The sequence below is a fragment of the Lemur catta genome, chromosome 6 (assembly GCF_020740605.2).
Source record: "Lemur catta isolate mLemCat1 chromosome 6, mLemCat1.pri, whole genome shotgun sequence".
NCBI lineage: Eukaryota > Metazoa > Chordata > Mammalia > Primates > Lemuridae > Lemur > Lemur catta.
In genome coordinates, this window is record NC_059133.1 from 48,462,310 (window position 1) to 48,483,801 (window position 21,492).

The 21,492-nt window shown below is 41.5% G+C and overlaps 1 protein-coding gene across 3 annotated transcripts in view; it reads left to right on the forward strand.

Annotated features, from left to right (window-relative positions):
• The window catches only part of PPM1H (protein phosphatase, Mg2+/Mn2+ dependent 1H), a 240,699-nt gene that overhangs the window by 86,773 nt on the left and 132,434 nt on the right, over positions 1–21,492 (forward strand). For all 3 annotated transcript variants that reach the window (XM_045553452.1, XM_045553451.1, XM_045553453.1), the window contains exon 2: positions 8,109–8,274. In XM_045553452.1, the coding sequence (XP_045409408.1) occupies positions 8,109–8,274 (166 nt within the window). The remainder of the gene's footprint in view (positions 1–8,108; positions 8,275–21,492) is intronic.

Below are 21,492 nucleotides of genomic sequence, written 5' to 3' on the forward strand. Positions count from 1 at the left end.
GTAACCCATCCTCCATTAGACCACTGGTGTTCTTTTTCTACGGTAAATGTGATCATATCAGTCCCTTGTTTAAACAATCTTAGATTTCCCCTATTGGGAAGAAATCCCATTGGCAGAAGGGACAAGGGACAAAATAGCTCTTGAGTCTGTTCTAGACACAACAGGATAAAGTTCCTGCAGAATTTCATGGTCTAGTTCTAATGTAGCTCCCTCACCGAGCCAATACTTAGGTCCCAGCCAACCCCTCCTTATAAACTTCACGTCACCCTGTACTTTCCCAGGCTGTTCTGCTGCCTGGAGAGCCTTTCCTTGCCTTTTCTCGGAGTACTGATTCCCTCCTTCCTTCCATAAGACTGAGCTCAGACCATAGATGCCACCTCATCTGTGACACTTTCCCTGACTCTTCTTTTTCAGATTTGTCTCCTCCTCTGCATTCTCACATCACTTGTGACATGCACCTTGAGTATGGCATCAATGTGAGCAAATTGCATTGTGAGGAGGGCCAGTGGACTGAATGTTTGTGTCTCTCCCAAGAAGCATATGTCATCCTCAATGTAGTGGTATTAGGACGTAAGACTTTTGGGAAGTGATTAAGTGATTAGGAATGGGGTTAGTGACCTTATAAAGGAGGCCCCAGAGAGCTACTTTGTCCCTTGTTCCTTCTGCCATATGAGGTTACTGTGAGAATACAACCATCTATGAACCAGAAAGAGGGCCCTCACTAGACACGGAATCTGCTGGCACCTTGATCTTGAACTTTCCAGCCTTAAGAACTGTGAGGAATAAATTGCTGTCATTTATAAGACACCCAATTTATGGTATTTTGTTAGAAAGCCTGAACAGACTAAGACAAAAAGTCTTAAAAAGCAGGAACCATGTCCTAGACTTCTTGACTTATTCCTATGGTTACATAATAAATGTGGTAAAAGTAATTATTTTAATGTATACTATGTATCCAGTCATTTTCTGGGTTTACTCATGAAGTCACAGAGATCTGACTGCAGGGTTACAGATTCAGATACCCCTGGGTCAGGCTGGTCACTTCAGTGGCAGAGGTGGACAGAGAGAGGTCTGGGGTGAACCAGGAAGGACGTGTCCTATCTCATGTGGCAGACTCCCTTCAGGTCCAACTGATTGTTGTCACACAAGCACATGACAGGTGTCTAGCCAGATGCAGGAGTTTTCAAAAGAAATGGGAAAATTAAGGTTTTAATGTAAATATCCCAGTTCTTAAATATCAGCAATGAATTCTCCTCAAAATAAAAAAGACTTTGTGGACAAAAATTTAAAAATACCCACTTGTTTGTGAGCTGAATGTGGCCCTTGAGACTCCAGTTTGCAACCCCTGATTGGTCGCCTCTCTTTATTAGCCACAGACAGGGTCTGGGAGCAGAAAGGTGCAAAGCCCTGGGGTGAGAGAAGGACCTTTCTCCAGCCTCTGTTTATTCTGCGTTTACCATGTTTCTTCTTCCACGAGATCGTGCTTAGACTGCTCAGCCACGCTGCCACACAAGTCACAAGATGGTACTTAGTCATCTTCCAAAATGTGAAAGCCGAACACCACAGAGAATTCGTTTTATGTCATCCTTGCTACTCCCTGGTCATGGACTGTTAACTGAATTGGCTGGGGTGACCTCCTGTCCCCCTCCTACCCGGAGGTGGCTGCAGCCATCTGGGAGATGCTATTATTCCTGACGGATGCTCTGTCTGGCCCAGCAGCTGATGGCTGTTATCAAAGGCCTAGGTTCCTGCTCAGAGCTGTGGTTTTGCAGTACCCCAAGAATGAGAGGTTATTCCTGGAACTAGAAATTAAGTTGTCTTTATGCTCCAGCCTATCTGGGTGGTCCGTAACCACTTCAGAAAACCACATGAAACATTGCCTGAGAGGTTACCTAGAAAAGAGAATTTTCATAATTGATAGCTGTATTTGGTCTCCAATAAATTATTCATTTCCCCCCTACAGCATTTTACTCTCTACTTCCGTCTTACATATGAATCAGCAATATCTCACTTCACCTGATGGCCCTTATAACCAGGTGATTCCTTAACCAGGGTGATTACTGCCTGCTGAACAGAGTTAACACTTAGTTTAAACCTTTTAGCCTGAGCTGTTCAGGCCTTTGTATTTCCTTAAATATAAGGCAAGACAGCAATAACCAAAAAAAAAAAAAAAACCAAAATTCTCTCTTTGGTCTTTTTCTCTTGTCTGGGGACCTGAGCTGCTGTGTCCCGGGAGTGTGGGGGCCTGGTGTACGTGGTATACGTGGGCAGATCTGGGTGGGAATCCGGACGTGGCCCATTTGTAACCGCGTGGGTACTTTCCTATGTACAGAGCACTGGCACGTATGTGAATTGAGAAGGGAGCTCAGAGGAGTGAGTGAGTGGGCTTGCTCAAGTTCCCTGTTCTGGGAAGTGTCATGCCAAGCCATTTGAAGGCTCCTGGTGCCTGGCCATGTGTTCATGAGGCAGGCAGGGGGGTGCTGATGGAAAGGGGAGGGACGAGATTCTCCTCTGACTGGCTGGATAACATCCCCGGGGCCCAACAGAAGAGGCAGCTAGCTTTGTATTTATGTATTATTATCAAATAACATACAGTGAGTGCTCACTATGTGCCAGACACCATTGAATACTGTTCGTGCTAGAGCATGTAATTCTCACAACTCTGCTATGATGGGGAAGTGGCTATTATTACTCTTATTTTAGGGAGAGAAAGTAACTCGCCCAAGAACACACAGCTACAGCTAGTAATTAGCAGAGACCAAGTCTAGGTCTGTCTGACCGTTGTCCCTGTTTCTGCCTTCTGTAGTATGCCATGTACCTCGTGGTGGGGACGTGAGGGGACTGGTGTTCAGTGACTCGCCACCTGTCAGGTGTTTAGCACAGTGCATGTCACATGAGAATCCTTCAAAAAATGTCAACTGTGACTGTTCTTTGTGGATTATCATTTGTAAATCTGCTGAAAACAGTTCTCCAGGCCAGTGGCCTTTGTGACAAGGGCTCAGTATTTGAGAATTCTTGAGGTACTTAACTTTGTCTGTGTTTAATAACGAGGATCCTTTCTGGATCATAGCATCAGATGAGTGTCCTTGGAGTCAAGTTATGAGCAGATGAGAAGGCAGATAACTTGAAAATTTTAACAGTTGCATTTGAAAGCAGGACTTCTCTGCTGAAATTCAGATGGAGTAGATTGCAAAAAATATATATATGATTAGAGTATTTTCACAAACAGAAGAAAAGTGATTTTCTAAGCGTTTGATGGTAACACAGAATGAACTGCTTGCTCTTTTCAAGTAGATTCTGCTATTGCTATGATCTCATTGTCATGTTCATGCCTGGTATTTAGGTCATAACTTCAAGCTGTATCTGATACACATATAGGATTTTTGACTTTTAAAAAGTCCTTAAAGTTCTGTGTTTACCTATTTTTGCAAGAGGGCAAAAACCTAGGTGTTTGGGTTCAATCAGAGGCAGATTAAAGTAGGTTAAAGTAGTACATAAGTGAGTTTAACTTTCTATGTGTCTCTCCCAGGGCAGATGTGTCATATTCTTTTAAGAGTTGAAAGAGCTGAGTATGAACTTTCCATATTGAAGGGACATTAGCTGTCCTTCACCTTCAACTTCTAACATTTTTTCCTACCTCAATTTAATCTTCACTTCAAAAGAACCCAATTCTTTAATTTAGATGACTATAATTGCTTTCCCCCAACACACATATATCTTAGTAAGTCATAGAATTCAATCCACAAAGTACAGCTAATGAATTGAGATTTGCAGATGTTAAGTAACTTGGCCAAACTACAATGCCACTCACTAGCTGTGACTTATCTTTAAAAGGGGTCTAACAGTGGTAGCTACCTGATGGAGTTGACAAGAGGACAAAGTTAATTATTACATGCAAATGCTAACAGCAGTCTCTGGCACCCAGATACTTCTCAACAAATGTAAGCTACTATTCTTCATATTTAGGAAGTAGCAGAGTTGTTTTCTGTTCATTCATTCATTCATTCAACAAACATTTGCTGAGCACTTGGTATATGCTACATTCTAGGGAGATAGCTCCTGTTATTAACAACCGTGATTTATTACCTCCAGTTTAATGTCAAGGAAAATGTTTTCCCTCTTTGTGGAAATTGGAAAATAATGTGATCAAAGGTGTGATGATTCATGGTCCACCAGCTTTTTTTTCTTTCTTTCTTTTTTTTTTTTGTCTTCATAACCAGCATCATGGGTAGGTACTGTTTAGACAAAGAATGTACACCTTTTAGTCTTTCCTGTTGCTCTCAAGGTAGTGCTGACTTTTTGCTGGAGCATACCAACAAGAAGGGAGTGTAGCTACTGACATAACTGCTTACATTTAAAGAAATTATTGAATCTCTAAACAGCATGCTGCTCCTCGGCCTGGGAAACAAAGTTTTTCACAATGACTTGTAGAAAGATTAGAGGTTTTGTTTACATTTACTAAACAGAGTATTTGCCTTTGAAGAGCAGTATAAAATATTTAAGTTGATAATGATCAAACTTGTTAAAGGCAAAATAAATTGAAAAGAATCAGGTCTTTCTATGAAAGCTCTGTAGAATATGGAATTTGAAATAATATAACATGTGGGATAAGAGTTGTATTTTTTTAAAAGGCAGTGACTTTAAATTGAGATTTAAATAATCAATATTTAAATTAATATTTTATCATCTGGATAATAATCAGATATCTACCTAAATAGATTACTGCTGTCTTCCCACTAGATTGACATTTCTGACTTTCCGATATTTCGTTGGTGTTATTCACAAGCTGTATTCAACATGAATCGGCAAAGTAAGGTCACCAGTAATTGTTCTTTCACAGTTCTCTGGCTTTGAGTCATTGCAGTATAGACCTCTGAACCAAGTGCCAACAAGAATAGATGCACTATAGGAAAATAAAACACCCTGAGAGCTGAAGCAGAAAGAGCTCAGAACTCAGAAGTGTGTTCCCAGCTCTGCTGCATTTAGCTGTGTGACCTTGTGCAAGTCACCGTCTTCCAGGGCACGGTGTTTCTCGTGCGTAAATAAAGTTTCTAAGACCTCTTGCTGAAGTTAGGTCATCTTTGGAGTTTCATAATCACGAAGAGACAAGAGACAAAGCACTTTAAGGGGACAGTGATTTGTGATGTATGTAATTATAGTAGCTTTGTTGACTGTTGGAAACAACAATGGCAGATGAGTCAGCCTGGCTTGCAGCTATTGGAGATCAGTGATGCTTTTTTAATTCAGAAAACAAAACAGCCTTCCTCTACCCCCTAAAAAACAACAACAACAACAAAAAACCCTGACTACAGCACAAGATTAGGTGCCAATGGTCAGGCTGATGCCAAGTTCTGGAAATACAGCCCGGATCCTATATAGGAGACAGTGTGGAGAGGAGGGTTGTTGTGAACTGGTTTTCCCAGTTGAACCTCCACCCCAGCATTCCCTAGGAGAGGCACTCATTCGGAGACCATGGTGGTATGATGCCAACTTCCAGTGGACAATCCACCCCAGATATGTTGCTTGGGAGGTCACTACCAGTGACGGAGAAGAGGCAGATGGTATTTTGAATCTCTTTCCTCTGCCTGGTTTGGTTCTCCAAAGATAGACATAAAAGGGCTGCTCCAGGCAGGTGCATTTTCTGTAGTAGGAGCTTCAGCTGCAAACCTAGTGACTTAGCCTGAATTAAGTGGGCACTTCCCTAGGGATACTTAGAATCTGAGCCAGCCATTCTTCCCCCGTCCCTGGGCCCTCTCGCGGACCCCACCATTAGCCAGAGAAGCAGGGAGAGAATTGCCCTTTCTCTTGGTCCTGGACCAGACCTTGCCTAATCTGCCTGTTCTGTGCTTCCCCACGCAGTCCAGCTGGGCCTGCCACAGACTGTCCCCAGGGTGCAATAGGAGGAGTCTGGGTTGGGGGTCAAGGCAGGCTCATTCTGAATCCCCTCTGTGCCCTTCCTGGCTGTGGAACTTGGGGTAGGTTACTTAGCTCAGGCAGTACATGTGGTAGTATTAACTGTCATCATGCAGGTAACCTCATTGTGTCCGCAAGAATTCCATTTTGTTCTCAAGCCTTATGAAAACGTCTTTCCTGAGAGGAGAGACGGTGAAGGTGGGGCAAGAAAATAGTTATTGAAGCCTCCCTCACTCCACCCCTCAGCTACAAGAGTGTGTGACAAGCACCAGAGCCCGTGTGACCTCACAGAGCAGCCAGGATTCCCACCTCCTTACTCACATCCCTGGAACTATGATTTTTAAACTTTGTAAGCAGCAATCTACTTTAAAAAAAAAAAAAACTTACAAAAAACCTGTAATACGTGAAATGAGTAAAAGTAGGCTTTTATAAAAACATGCTCTGTTGAAATTTATAACATGCAATAAGAGAAATGAAGCAATTTTAATACAGAAATTTGAAATCAGGGAGGTAGATGACTCATATGATCTTTTTCTTAGAACATGCGGATAAGTCATTGCAAATGGTGATTTTTTAAACAGTTCTTCCACTTAAATGATACTGATCAATGGAAAAGAAGAGAGAGAAGGCTTATTATACCAAAACTGCCCGAAATATATAGACTAGCATGTATTTGTTCACATGAATAGATGGCAATGAATTTTTAAATTATTGCATTTTTTGAAAGTGCACATACATTTAAAAAATAAATTTAAAGAAAATGTTAAAACGTCTGAAACACCTCTACAGAAGCTGACAGAAGATTGCTTGAAACATGCTCCCTTAGATCTGGCAGCACCCAAATCTCAATTTGCTTTCCATTTCCTATTTGGTTGTGGCATGCATGTGTTGGCTTACGGAGATCAATACAGTTCTCAGTACAAAAGCTATTTGATGTAAAAACTGGTGCAATCTGAATAAAGTCCATAGTCTGGGTGAGATTATTATATCTGTATGAATTTCTTGATATTGTACTATGCTATATAAAATGTTACCTCTGGAGGAAGTTAGGTGAAGCCTGCATGGGACTCTGTACTATTTTTGCAACTTACTCTGAATCTATAATTATTATAGAATGAAAAAGGTAAAAAAAAAAGTCATTTGAACATGATACTCTTTTACTTAACTGTTAGGAGGCCATGCAACCAGATTAAGAGAGCAGTGTGCGTACCTCACTTAAGTAGTGAAACTTCATTTAGCTTTCCTTGCCACTGAGTTCTGTAAACTCCACACTCTGTCAGCTACTGTGATGCCGCTGAAGTTTTAGAAAGGAAACAGCCAGTGGCAAATCAAGGAGAGCTCTCAGGAAACCTATTTTAGCTGCTGCTTAATTACTTAATAAGAAAATGGTGCTGGGACCCAAGAGTTGAGTCTGCAGTCACCTGATACAGAAAAAGTATGTGAATGTTGTGGCATGTTTTTTAAGCATTCGTGTGCTTAAAACATTTAATAATTTGATGAAAGCAATGTCAAGCGTGTCAACAATAATATCATTATCTGTGTCTTGGTGTCCAAATCAGGGTGCCTATGGCCTGGTGTGTCAGTGCAGTGTGAAGACTGTTATTCTATAGGAGAAAAGATAAAGAGCTAAAAACACTTTTAAAAGAGTAAACCTTTGATCCATTCACTTCCCTGCGTGTAAAGCAAAAATGAGCATGGCAGTGGTGAAATACGATTCTCTGTTCCCTTGGATTTCACAGTGGGCTGCAACTTACTGCCTTGTACTTTGGTAAGATTGATGGTGGTTTTGCTGTTCACCACATGGAGAGGTGCAACAGAATTCCCTGAGCCAGGCTATCTGTCTTCATTGTAATTGCCAAAAAGTGCAGGCCCCAAATTAACCTGACAGAGTGATTGCCTCATGTGTCTTGACTAAAATGGAGCTGTGGAGTTGGTCACATCGGTCAGACCTGTGAGGGTGAACTGGGCTCAGAACAACTTCTTTAGGAAATATCTTAATGGGCGCTAATACGTTCCACTTTTCAAAAATCCATTTATTCAGGAACATAAGATACCGAGACTGTAAGGTCCTTTGGATTAAGTAGGACTTTAGTTCTGCACCAGTTGTAGAGTCTGCCTTGGCCAACCCCTAACATGGACTAAGCCCTCAGCTTTCCCAAAATCACTCTGACCAGCTTTTCTGGCTTCTTCTCCAGGGTTATCAACGCTGGGAAGAGCACACACAACGAAGACCAAGCCAGCTGTGAGGTGCTCACTGTGAAGAAGAAAGCAGGGGCCATTACCTCAACCCCAAACAGGAACTCGTCCAAGAGACGGTCTTCCCTTCCCAACGGGGAAGGACTGCAACTAAGGGAGAACTCGGTAAGACCTCCCCTGTCCTTGGTTCTCAGGTGAGAAGAGCAGCACACACCCTAGCCCCACTGTAAAATGTGGGGGCTCAATCCAGGTATGGGATGGAAGTGAGAAAAGCAGTGTCCCCACAGTTAGGGGGGTGGCAGGCCTGTACTTAGGGTCCCACACATTCCAAGCTGAAGGTGGCACATGTATGAAGAGCTGGCGTTGGTGTTTTTAACACTTAAAGTGAATGAAACACCCACACCATATATAGATTTTGTTGTAAGAGTTGATATAATGTTTGGTGGTTTCAAAGAAGCCACTTCTTTGTGAGGAAATAGTCCAAGAGCCTCTCTGAGGGTAGAAATAACTACCCTTAGAGCCCTGCTGCGACTCTGCCCTGTCTTCTCCTTCCTGCCCACTCTGGTTGTCCGTCTGGAGCCTGTGCCTGCTGCCCTTCCAAATTCATGTGTGTTTCAGTTGGCCCCAAACTAGTGCAGCCCATGGGCTGGCCCCGCAGACTGAATGCCCTGTTGACAAGCCACAAAGTATTTCTCCTCTCTCCAGTTTCTGGAGAATAAAGCAGACATATCCTCAGAAAGTTCTGAAGAAGCGCTCAGAAAAGGATAAGAAATAATCGATGCTCTATCTACCAGCAGATAATTTAGTCCTGTGGAGAGGTGTTTACTGGGGAAGTCAGGAGACATTGAACAGGGTGACCCAAATGTGACTATTCATGCTAATAGTCTTGAGGGTATTTTTGTATAAAAATTTGTATAGGATTTTAAAAGATCTAGAAATTTCTTCGTAGTCTAAGAAATAGTATCTGATTGCATCTATGCTCAGGGATAATAAATACTGATTTATTTTGTTAGTACTAGTTCAGCTTAGAGTTGAAAAGCACAGTGACCTCTGAGGACTCATCAATTGTACATGTTTTCAAGGCTGAAGGAAGCATCGTTAGGCCTGTCCCAAAAGCCAGGTGTGAGGACTGGGATGGGCAGTGGAGAATAATAGTGGTCAAGTGCACAGGCTCTGGAGCCTCCTAATGCTCCAGTCTACCACCTAGTAGCTGTTTAATTTTTGGAAAATTATTTATTTTTTGAGCCTCAGTATTGTCTTCTGTATAAAGAAATAATAAGAGTAGTAACTACCAAATGGTAGCAGGAGACTGGTTGGAAGTATGAAATTTAATAGTCCATGGAAAATGTTGAGCCAATATCTTAATTAATAAATCCTTAATAAATGGTAGCGATTATCATCTTAAAGTCAGCCTCATATCTGTCATTCTCTGTGGATAATGCCCACTTTTTGCATATTCATTCACTTGTGAATTGGAGATTATACAATTCCTTTTATTCCTACTCAACAATTATTTTGAGGATCAAGTTATTATGGGAAAGGCTTTAGAAAATGTGAAGCCTTAATGATGATTGAATATGGGTGCCAGTGACTTAATGTTGCTCTTTCCCCTGATGTTTCTCCCCTGCCACCGGGGATTTCTGTAAAAATAAGTCACTGTTGACACTTGGCCCAAGGCCACTTGGTGATGACATTTTTCCTTTTTGCTAAGTTCCTCCTAGAAATGGAGCCAGCGTAACTTTTTAACTTCCTGTGCTTAAGAACAGTGAAACCGGTGCATAAGCGCTTTAGAACGGAGCCAGGCCCCTGCCCCGTGGAGGTTCCAGTCTCCGTGGGGCTCATGCTTCAGGGGGCAGCAGTGGGCACCGTGCGGCTGGACATGCCCTGGCTCCGCTGCCTGCCCCGCAGCCGCTCCTGTGCTGTCTGCTCACGTATTAGGCTTCTTGTGAGTGTGAAGCAAGAGCTGTGCTGCTTTTTCTTTTTCTTTTTTTAATTGTGGTAAAACATACATAAAATTTACCATTTTAACCATTTTTAGGTATGTAGTTCTTTGGCATTAAGTACATTCGCATATTGTGCAACCATCACCATCCATCTCCAGAAGTTTTTCGCATCCTATTCTCCAACTGAAATTCTGTCTCCATTAAACACCCACTCCCCATTCTTCCCTCCCCTCGGCCCTGGGCCACCACCGGTCTATTCTCTGTCTCTATGCATTGACCACTCTAGGTATTGCATATAAATAGAATCATATTAATACAATATTTGTCTTTGTGTGTCTGGCTTATTTCAATCAACATAATGTCTTCAAGGTTTATCCATGTTGGGTGTGTCAGAATTTCCTTCCTTCTTAAGGCTGAATGGTTTCCCAACTTTTAGTATGTACCACATTTTATTAATCCATTCGTCTGTTAGTGGACACTTGAGTGGCTTACCTTTGGCTGTTCTGAATAATGCTGTAATAAACTCAAATATCTCTTTGAGTTCCTGCTTTCTATTCTTTTGGATATATACCTAGAAGTGGAATTGCTGGGTCATATAGTAATTCGTTTAATTTTTTGAGGAACTACCACACTGGCTCCACAGTGGCTAAACCATTTTACATTCCTACCAACAGTGCAGAAGGGTTCCAATTTCTCCAAATCCTTGCTAACATTTGCTGATTTCTGTTGTGGTTTTTTGGGTGGGGGACATTGATAGAAGCCATCTAATGGGTGTGCAGTAGTATTTTATTGTAGTTTTGGTTTGCATTTCCCTAATGATTAATGATGTCGAGCATTTTTTCATGTGCTTACTGGCCCTTTGTGTATGTTCTTTAGAGAAGTGTCTATTGAAGTCCTTTGCCCATTTTTAAATTGAGTTGTTTTATTGTTGTTGTTTGTGCTGCTTTTTAAGAACTTGAAAACCATGACCTAGTGTGGGAGATCAATTGCTGAGCACCTGTTGTGTACCAGGAACTAGATACTAGGGATTTGGCAGGAAATAAAACAGGCTACATCCCTGCCCACAGGGAGCTTGCATTCATGCAGGGGTGGGGGAATTAGAATATATATTGTGCCAGATGATAAACACTGTGGAGAAAAAACAAAGTGGGGAGCCAGAATATAGGAGGTGCGAGGTGCCAGGTGGTTAAAGAAGGCATCTCTGAGAAGATGACACTTGAGCAAGGACCTGAAAATACAGCTATTTGAAGAAAGAACATTTTAACATTTTGGGCAGCTGCAAAAGCCCTGAGGTGGGAGCAGGTCCCATGCCTCAGGAATTAGTGAGGAGGCCCTTATGATTGGAGCAGTAACATGGTAAAAGCCTCGATTGTGGGAAATGTTACCAAAAAGATCGTGGGGCTGGGGTGAGGCAATCTGGCAGGACATTGAAGGCTGTTTTCAGGACTTTGGTTTCTACTTTAAACGAACAATTTATTAGAAGAGGACACTGGGAAGCTGGTTAAAAGAGGCCAATGATTTTTCCCATGTAGAAGGCATCCCCTTAACAGTAAAACTCAAATATATTAGCACTTAGGAAAGGGTAGTGAGAGTATAGGGCCTAGTGCAAGAAAACATCTGCGGAGACAAGTGAGGTGGACTCTACCCCTTTCCCCGTGAATCGGTTCCTTCACCTGCCAGACATACGTTGAGCCCTGAGTTTGCGTGCTGAGCCCTGGGGATAAGGAGATGAATGTAGTGCAGTTCCAGCCCTGGAGCTGAACTGAGGAGGCAGGGTCATTAGCAGTGGCACTACAACACAGTGAGATTTCACAAACAGACAAAAATCCCAGGTTGTATGGAAGCCAAACTTAGAGGGGCCACTGGTGGTTTGGGGAACAGCCGAGGAGGGAGATAGGTGAAGTCAGGAAAGGCTTCCTGGAGAAGGTGACATTCGAGCTGGGGTCTTGAAAAGTGAATAGGAGTGGTCTGAGCAAATAAGAGAAAAGGGAGTTTCTGATAGAAGGAACAAATAGTAGGCAAGGACAGGTTGGCATGAGAACACAGGAGGCATGTCTTCTGGTGTTTTGGAGCATATGTGGTCACTTAGAGGGTGGTAAGACAGGAACAGCAAGCGGGCATCACACACAAAGGTCATCAAATGCCATAATAAGCTGGGATTTTAACCAAATGATTTTAGAAAAGGGCATGATGACTCAAGACAGTGACAGCAGCGGGGAGGCTGACTTGGGAAGGCTGAGATGCCAGTTAGGAAGCCCACACAGAAATCTGGGGGAGAAATGATGAGGGCTTAAAATAAGGTGCTGATTAGCACAAGGGACAGGCTCAGAAGAGATGGTGTGAGTGATGCAGTTGAGGTGACCTGATGACCAACTGCTTGGGGACGGGAGCAGTTGAGGTTGCCGGGCTTCAGCCACCAGGTGCTGGTCATTGGAAAGTGGACCATTGGAAGGTAAGGGGCTGGGCAGAGACGGTGACTTGAATTTTGACTATACTGCCTCTACCTTTCCAGGTGAAAGTGTTTTGTAGGAAATTAAAAATGAGGGTTTGGTGTGCACAAGCAAATCCAGGGAGGTTTAGATTTCAGGAGTTACAAGTGCAAAGATTACAGTTGAAGCAATAGATGTGGTTTAGATCACCCAGAAAGTATAGAAGTGAGAAGGTAAGAGTGCAGAATAGAAGCGTGATGACAATGGGGTTCCAGAAGCTCCAAGAGAACAGAGCTGTAAGGAAGGGAGGTAACTGTTCCACGGGCCACAGAGAAGTCAAGAAAGACAAGGATGGGAAAAACGGGCAAATACTATTATAAGCAAAAAATGGAATAATAGGTTAAACAGTGGCATCATTATTTCATCTGCAAACAGAGTTGCCGGGCGTGAAGCATGGCACCCTGCAGATGCAGCGGCTCCCTCTGGAGTCCCTGTGCTTAATTTCTCTTTCCTTTCTCGATCTCTCCATCCCCAGGAAATGTAGTGAAGTCAAAATGTGTTTCCACAAGACTTCTTGCATGCATAATATCACCTTCATCTTCCTTAGAGATTGAAGAAAACCTACATTTTTTTTGTAAAATAACTTGAAATTCATGAGAAAAGGAATGATCATAGGAATTTTTTGTTAGAAACATCAATGACGTGCTGAGGAATTGGAAGTGTGACTTTATACTTGACCTATTTTATACTGAGTGGCACTGGCGTAGCTGGGTAGCAGCAAGATGATTTTTTCTACTACAGATAATTATTAATTGGTGTAAAAATTTGAAGGCAACTTTAAGCCATCCCTCATGCCAATGTATAGAGCGTCATTTTATCCTGTTAATACACATCTTTCAGCCAAAGAAGTCAACTTAAGCCTCCTATTTTAAAACAAACCTTTTTAAAAAAATTTGGTGGATAAAATAACATTGTATTCTGCCTGTCCTGGCTTCCATGAGGCATTTAGTGAAGGAGTATCATTTCTTGTGTTTGGCTGAGCTCTGGACAGTGGTGCCTTACTTATTAGAAAGAAAAAACAAATTAATTTCAGTAAAGTAAAAATTCAGGGGCTAAAAAAGCAATGTTTGAAAGAAGTCATAAAACTTAAAAGGGATACAAATTTAAAGTGTGCTGCACTGTAGTATTTTAGCCTGAAGAAATACAAGGAGAATGTGGTTGAATTATTCTTTTCTCCCTTACAAATGCCCTGCAATGGAGATAGGTTTGGTTTTGTTTGTTGATTAAGACTTTAGTGTTATAATGCAGAATATACAATAAACATTTCTTTTTTGAGGGACAAGGAAGAGAAATTTTGAGGTCTCTGATGCCGTGGATATGAAGTATAGTAGAGAAGGATATTCTCAATGACAAGTGAAGGGTGGAACTTGTCTTGTGCCTGGATCACTTTTGGGTAGTTTGAATGGGAAGAGCCACAAAAGCCCACGGTCTGGCAGATACGAAATAGATACTCTGTGACAGTGTACAAGCCTTTTAACATTCCTATGCCTCTGATTATTTGGGGACGTACATTGGGTGACCAGGAAAAGAAGGAAATCTAAAAGGCTAGCATTTTCAAAAGACACTTTCATAAGATTGTCCCTTAGGAAAGATGCTGTAAGCTTGTGGAGAACAACACCTTGTCCCCAACGGCTTCCTGCCTCCCACGGAAGCCTTTTTAATAACCAGACCAAGATTTATGGGAAATAATCATCCTTACTAGGTTTTCTTTGATTTGAAAGGTTATGAGGAGTCTTATCACACTGATTGCCATCTGCAGGTGAAAATACAGCTTTTCCCAGAGATTTTGCTTTTCAGTTCCCAAGTATTTATTCATTCTAGGAATGAGATAAAAGGAGGAGGATACTAGGTGACTTCTCTGAGGATGGAAAAAGAATTTACTCCTAAGGGCATCTTATAACTTTACTATTAAGATAAGAAGTGCATGTCCTTACGTAAGATGCGTGAGTGGGGAATATTCAGGGTGTTGTGGCCATAACCAGGACATTCCCCCCCGGCCCCCACATCTGATTCTGTATTTGGAGCAGATTGTTTTTGGCTTGAGACTAGACTTATGGACACAGGCATTCCAAGTCTTATTTCCTTAGGAGCACCCTTGTGTTGTTTAATTTAGTCAAAACACATCAAAGTGTGTGGTTTCAGTGTCTGTTAGTTCAGTGTCTAATTACAATAACAGGAGACGGCTGTGTCAGCATCTCGGCCAAGTTCATCAGCAGGGGAGAGGAAAGCTGATTATCTTTCTCAGCAGAGGATGGGGCAGCACTGTGGGAATTCAAGGCAAATAGGATAAAATTGGGGTGGGGAGAGGGAAAAAGGAAACGAGAAAGGGGCTATTTCAACTCTCTGAACTGAAGATTTGCCATTCTTTTCATCTGTTTTCTGTAAGAAGGACTCTTTCACCCCCAGAACATTAAATGCAGGTTGCTTCTGGTTCCACAGTGGCCCTTTGGAATATTTGGCCATCTGACAGTCTGCTTCCTGCAATGACATCAGCTATAAAATGCAATAGGAGCAGCCTTTCATTCATCTTACTGTGTTTATTACCCTGAGTTTTTGTTCTTTGTTGTACACATTTGAAGAAAATACAAACTTTGTATTTACCTACTTAGACTTTTTTGAAGCAGTAGGGCAGTGGTTTCTTTCAAAACTCCTATTCCCTTAGTTCCAGGGACATAGAACTCTTGCCAGTGATCAAGAAGGACAACTGTACAACCAGGAATTGAGGAGGCTGATGTCAGCCAGAGTAACTTTAAAGGTCCCTTCTTGTGGGTGTTGGATTACTCGGAAGACCAGGTTTGACCAAGATGTTCGTCATAGCTGAGAACACAACTAAAACTTGGTTCCACAATAGATTTTTCCACTGTGGCAAATCTTAAGGTGAAAGGAAAATAAATCGTGTTGAGATGGAAATTTCTTCTTGCTTCCCTTATAATCTGACTTCCCACAGCTTTAGGTGGGAAGAACATTGGCAAAGACAATAAACTCTTAAGATTTTCTTTTCTTCTTTTCAAAAAATTCAACACTCAGCAGTTATGTGTCAGACATGGATCTTAGTGCTTAGTGACAGCATTAATTCATTTCACTTCGTGCAGGTTGAGTATCCCTTATCCCAAATGCTTGGGACCAGAAGTGTTTTGTCTTTCAGATTTTTTCGCATTTTGGAATATTTGTATATACTTAATGTTAAGTATCGTGGGGATAGGACCCAAGTCTAAACACGAGCTTTGTTTATGTTTCATATATACCTTATACACATAGCCTGAAGGTAATTCTATTTTGCCCTTGGGGATGCTGAGTAAACTGTGTTTGCGTGCCTGCATTTTGACTGCAACCTATCACATGAAGTCAGGGCTGGAATTTTCCACTTGTGGCCTTATGTCAGTGCTCAAAAAGTTTCAGATTTCAGAGCATTTCAGATTTTTAGATTAGGGATGCTCAACCTGTAATATATAGATAAATATGCATTGTTATTATCTTTATTTACTGGTGAAGAAATAGGCACAGAGCTGGAAAGTGTGGAGCTTGCATCAAGCCAGGCAGTCTGGCCTCAGACTTAGAATATGTCGCCTCTTTATCCATTAGCAGTTGAGAAACGTCGCAGGAAAACCTCTTTGGAAAAGTCAAAAATAAAGGAAGAATAACTCCTAATGTTGACATGTGTAATTTCAATAAAATTTGATATTAAATATTTTCTCATTTCCATTATGATTTCTCTTTTGATATAGGAGTGAGTTAGCAGTTTCTCCTGTCAACTCAGAAACTGGGTAACAGCCCTTACTGACTCAGATGAAGAACAGAACTGAAATGAAATTGTCATCATCTTGTCCTTATAGTCCATTTTTCTTGCTAAATTATAGCAAGATCATTATTTGCATAAGCCCTGGCAAGAAGAAAAAGACTTGTGATTGAATAATAATGAGTATCTGAGTTTGAATCCCGGCTCTGCACTTGTACCAGATGTAACCTTGTACAGGTTACATTACCTCTTGATTCCTTAGTTTCCTCATCTGTAAATTGGGGGTAATAGTTTCTACCTCATAGGGTTGTTAGAATTAAATGAGTTAAAATGTGAAAGTACTTAGAGGAGAGCGTGGCACATGGTGAGTGTGCAATAAATATTATCTGTTGTTGTTATTCTGATAGTGGAGTTTGTAGCTGCATTTCAGTATTATTTCATGGTACTTACATGTTTTCTGTAAACCAATTTAGGGAGAAGTTGTTGATATATAAAGCAATAGTTTGAGAATATTCCTGAGGTAATTTACAAGTCTAGACTAAACCACAACACAATTTAGACAAGGCTGTTGCAAACTTTATACTTCCTCTTATAAAGTGATTTAATATTTATTTAATAGTGTTTTAAAATATGGGTCTAAATTGCCATTTAAAACCAAACTTACTAAACTTATCCTACATCTTACTGCCTCATAATGTTGGAAGAATTGAACCAAAGAAATCTACATTTCATATTGCCATATCCCAAGAAGGAAGCAGCTTATTTACTAAAGTATATGAAACTAGGAGGTACCCCCAGCACTGGAGAGTAGAATATCTCAATGTACAAATTATTATTTGAATAATTTAGTCCAATAGGGAGGTAGGGTAAAAAGCAAACTGTGCTGTGTGGTCCTTGTCCCCAGAGGACAGCAGTAGAACATGGGCTGTAGGAAGGACTTTCATGAAGTTACTTGAGTTTTCAGTCATCTCTGCCTCTTCATGGGCTCATTCTTCTAACTCTCACTGTGTTACTATGAGGATCAAATGAAAAACTGGAGTTGGAAAGCACTGTGCAGGGAGTGCCTAAAACAGATACTCTGGGCTCCCAGTTATCATCCTCACCGAGATACCTTGAAAACTAGCCAGAAACTACAAAAATCAAACCAGGTAGTAGCGTATAGTGAGAAATCAGAAGAATGTGGCCACCCTGTTTTCCCAGTGGGCAATGATTAATCCCTTTTCTTTGGCGGTGGGGAAGGAGGGGTGGCCAGTGCATTCCATGCTCGTTCTGGGCGTTTTATAAAGTCAACCGTGAGATTTCACTCCAGGTGAGGTTTCTACATTTGTGATTTGCCTTTCATGCTGTTGATAGGGCCCCTCCTCAGCTTATATAAATACCTGAATAGTTAGGGTAGGGAAGGGAAGATGAATATTAAATGAGCTGAGGACTTGCAAAGGCCACCAGGAGGATACCACTCTTTCCCTTAGGACAACTATTTCTAGAGTAACAGTCTCCAAACCTCATTTAAAAACAGTTTTTTAGAACATACCCCGAATGTGTTTGTTCATTTATTGATACATAACCACACTCCTACATACCCATATAGTATATAATTATTTTTAAATTATGGAAATATATTAAAATTGTTTCATAATTTAAAGGCAATAAAGATGAAACATCAGTATTTTAAAATAATAACAGCTAACAGCTATACAGTGTTTATTGTATGCCAGGCATTGTTCTAAGTGTTTTTCACACAGGAACTCATTTGCCATCTTGCTAACGGCAAAGACTTCGTGCCATCATTAGCTAATATCTCAAGGCACAATTCATCATTAACAATAGCAAGTATAATTCCATATTTCAACTGTCTCCTGGAGCATTTCAGGTCTTTTGGCTAGATATGGTGATTATTGTCAGATAGGACTAGATTGTCATTACTGGGAGTATGAAGTGCCAGCTCTAACATGTTCTTACTTGCTCATGTTTTCTATCAGCATTTGCTTGGCAGGATTTTTTTTAAAACCTGTTGTCCACTCTGTGAGGGATAATTTAATTAAAAACTTAGTAATATAATCCATAAGACCATTCAGTCGGGGGCACACGTGCCTGCCATGGGTTGCAACATGCCAAAGCTAACACACGTGGGAGAGCAACAGCACTCCATGTGCACGAAGGGACCTCTGACTTACTGACCACATGAGGGTGCCAGTGTCAGTCTGTGCGGGAAATGCTAGTAAAGTTGAATTTCTTCATTTTTAGGTGAAAAATATGAAAGGACTCCTAATGTTTCTCTTACACGCTGACTGATTGTTTTTAACTCCCCCTCAGATTTGAGTGCTCCGTGTGGAGAGCACTCATCTCGGGGGAGGAGGGATGGAGAGGTTTGCACACCTCTGGAGCTCTGTGCAGTGAGCAAAAGAATGCAGAGCCCTCGATTCTTTAAGCTGCTGCAAATTTGTCAACCTCCACTCCTTGGTTTTCTGTGTGTTTCCTGCCTTGCATCTCAGTATTTCTGTCGGGCTCCAGGGAAATGTCTGAGGTTATGTTTAGAACCTCCCCTTCTCTGTAACACATCATAAGTGGGGTGGGTACCTCGCAGCCTCCCAGGTGGCTCACCCTGGCTTTTTTGACTGTGGCTTCTCCAGAGGTGAGGTGCACGTGATGTGGCTCCTGTCTCAGTAGCCACATGATGTGGCTAAAATTTAAGCCAGTGATTTTTGACAGCCTTGGATGGCTGTGCTATAATTATACTTGAAGCTAAATGAACATCAACTTGCTTATATCTGAAATCATTTCAGCTCCTGGTTTAGTAGATAAATTTCTATCTGGAGCCATCTTGTATTTGCTGAAAGGCCCAAGTTGCCTTTCCGAGTTAGAATTCATTACGTTCAGATGTTTGTGAAAATGGGAAGAAGAAAATAAATATTATCAAAAAGCAGTTTCTAGAACTTTTGAGAGAAGAGGATATAACATTGGGCCTACTTTAAAGAGAGCCTAAAAGAGAAATTGTGAATTTAAAAACTCCCAATTTGTCACCTTCCGGAATCTTCTTTGATCAAGCTGCAGATGTTTTCCTGAAAAGAGGTGGGTAGGCGTGTGTGTTGTAAATTGCGTGTAAGACTGATTTTTTTTTGGTAGATGAAATAATTTGGAGTGCCACTGGAAAACTGTTTCAAAGTTATTTTTTGTGAGTCATAACTGATTTCTGCCAAATTGAATTATATGGTAAGTCAGGAAAGGACTTGATACTGTTTTTCTAAAAGTAGAGCACACATTTAACTTGTGTTTATCTGGAGCAAAAACAAGGGTAAACTCTTGTTGGAAAATAATATTCATAATTTTAAAGTTCATTATTTCAAAAGCTTATTACTTTGAGTTTACAGAGTCTGATTTTTGAGGTGTAGAACTTGGCGTGCTGTGCTGGTGCCCCACCAACATTTTCCAATACTATCAGACGAGCAAGTAATTTAAGGCCACTGCCAAAAAGTTTTAGCAATCAGTTGATGGCCCAGGACCTATGGGCAATTCCTAGTCAGCAACCAACACATCAAAATCATGCAAGCAACGCTGAGGTGCTAACAGCCACAGAGTAACAGAAGCCAGGGAGAGTCATTACACAAAGTCGTGTGATACTGGGAAATTGGGAAGATCCCGTAACTTGGAGTGTGAAGAGTTCAATTCCTACCTCTGCCATATACCAGTAGAGTTACTTAAACTCTCTGTGCCCCAGTTTCACTATTGGTAAAAATGGGGTAATACCCTTTTTATGGTGGCATTAAGGGGATTAAATACAGTAGGTGCTCAATAGATGTCCTTTGAACTGAGACTTGCTAGAGGGGAAGTAACTTGGGAAAGAACAGACGCGAGAGTTACAGTGCAGCCAAGTGAGCAGCGCTTTTGGCAGAGTGGAAAGCAAGGAGCGTGCGTGTACGGCGTGTGCGGCTTGGTCCCCCGGCCTGCTCAGTGTCCCCCCGGGAGATTTAACAGTGTGACTGATGGCGTTACTTCTGCTGTCTTTGTTTCTCCCAGGTGCTAGACACAGTGCTACACAATTTACTTATTTATTATTTTTTAGGTTATATAGTACAATTAACTTTTCTTCTTTTGGTATACAGTTCGATGAATTTTAACACATGCATAAATATGTATAATCACTGCCACAATCAGGGTCCGGGGCAGTTTCATCACTATAGTAACTGCCGCATGCTTTCCCTCTACAGTCACACCCTTCCGCTCTCCATGGTTATCTGCACCTCTAGTACATAGTGTCCTCTCCTGTGACACCATGCACCTTTTTTCCCTAACACTCACCACACCTGTAGTCACCTGGTCATGCTCTAGAATGTCAGCGTCAAGAGCTTGGGAACCGTGACGTTCTCACTCCCTGCTCTACGTACCCTCACTGCCCAGCATGCAGCCTGGCACGTGGGAAGGAGGCTCCGAGACATGGATTGGATGAACCAATCCTTGCTGTCTGTGCCCCACGGTCACTTTGTCCTTTACTTGTCTTTAAATAAAGAAATGGAGGTTGAGAGAAGATAACAGACTTGCCCAAGGTCACATCATAGTAAATGCCAGAGCCCAGGTTTGTCTTGATCTAAAGCCTATGGTCTTTCTATGTTAAGACCTATCATGATAGATAGGATTTGTTTGTTTTAACTCATTTGAAAATGTGTAATTACCCAACGTTTAAAGTAACCAAAATTGCCTTGGACTATGAGATAATGTAAAACCTGAAACCTTGTTTATTTACCATATAAACTCAAAATCTTATTCTCAGAGCTAATACCAAACTGAGGAGGTGTTGCTCCTTCTACAGTGACTAATGGTATGAGGGGGTGGATGGTGCCTTATCTTTGAAGAGAACGAAGAGACAGAGCGCGCATGCATGTGCGTGTTAGTGTTTCATACTAGTCGTGTAGGACCACAGGGCTCAGCAAATCAAGCAGTCAGAAGTGGCAATGTCCCTTTGGTTTCCTCAGAGCCCCTCTAAGATTCCCAGGGCCCTAGATCCAGGCTGCTTATTCGCATGGCACACCCAGCCTCAGAGAGCTGGGAGGACACAGTCCTGGATAAATAAAGTGAGACCGAGTCACCTCCAGTCCTGGAGTAGGTTAAGTTTGTTACATTCTGTTTTACCAGTGTGAAGTGTCTTAAATGAAATTCTTATTTCCCAAGCTGCTATATTGCTTTAAAAAAATAAAAACAATAAGTTTTAACAAGCTCTCTA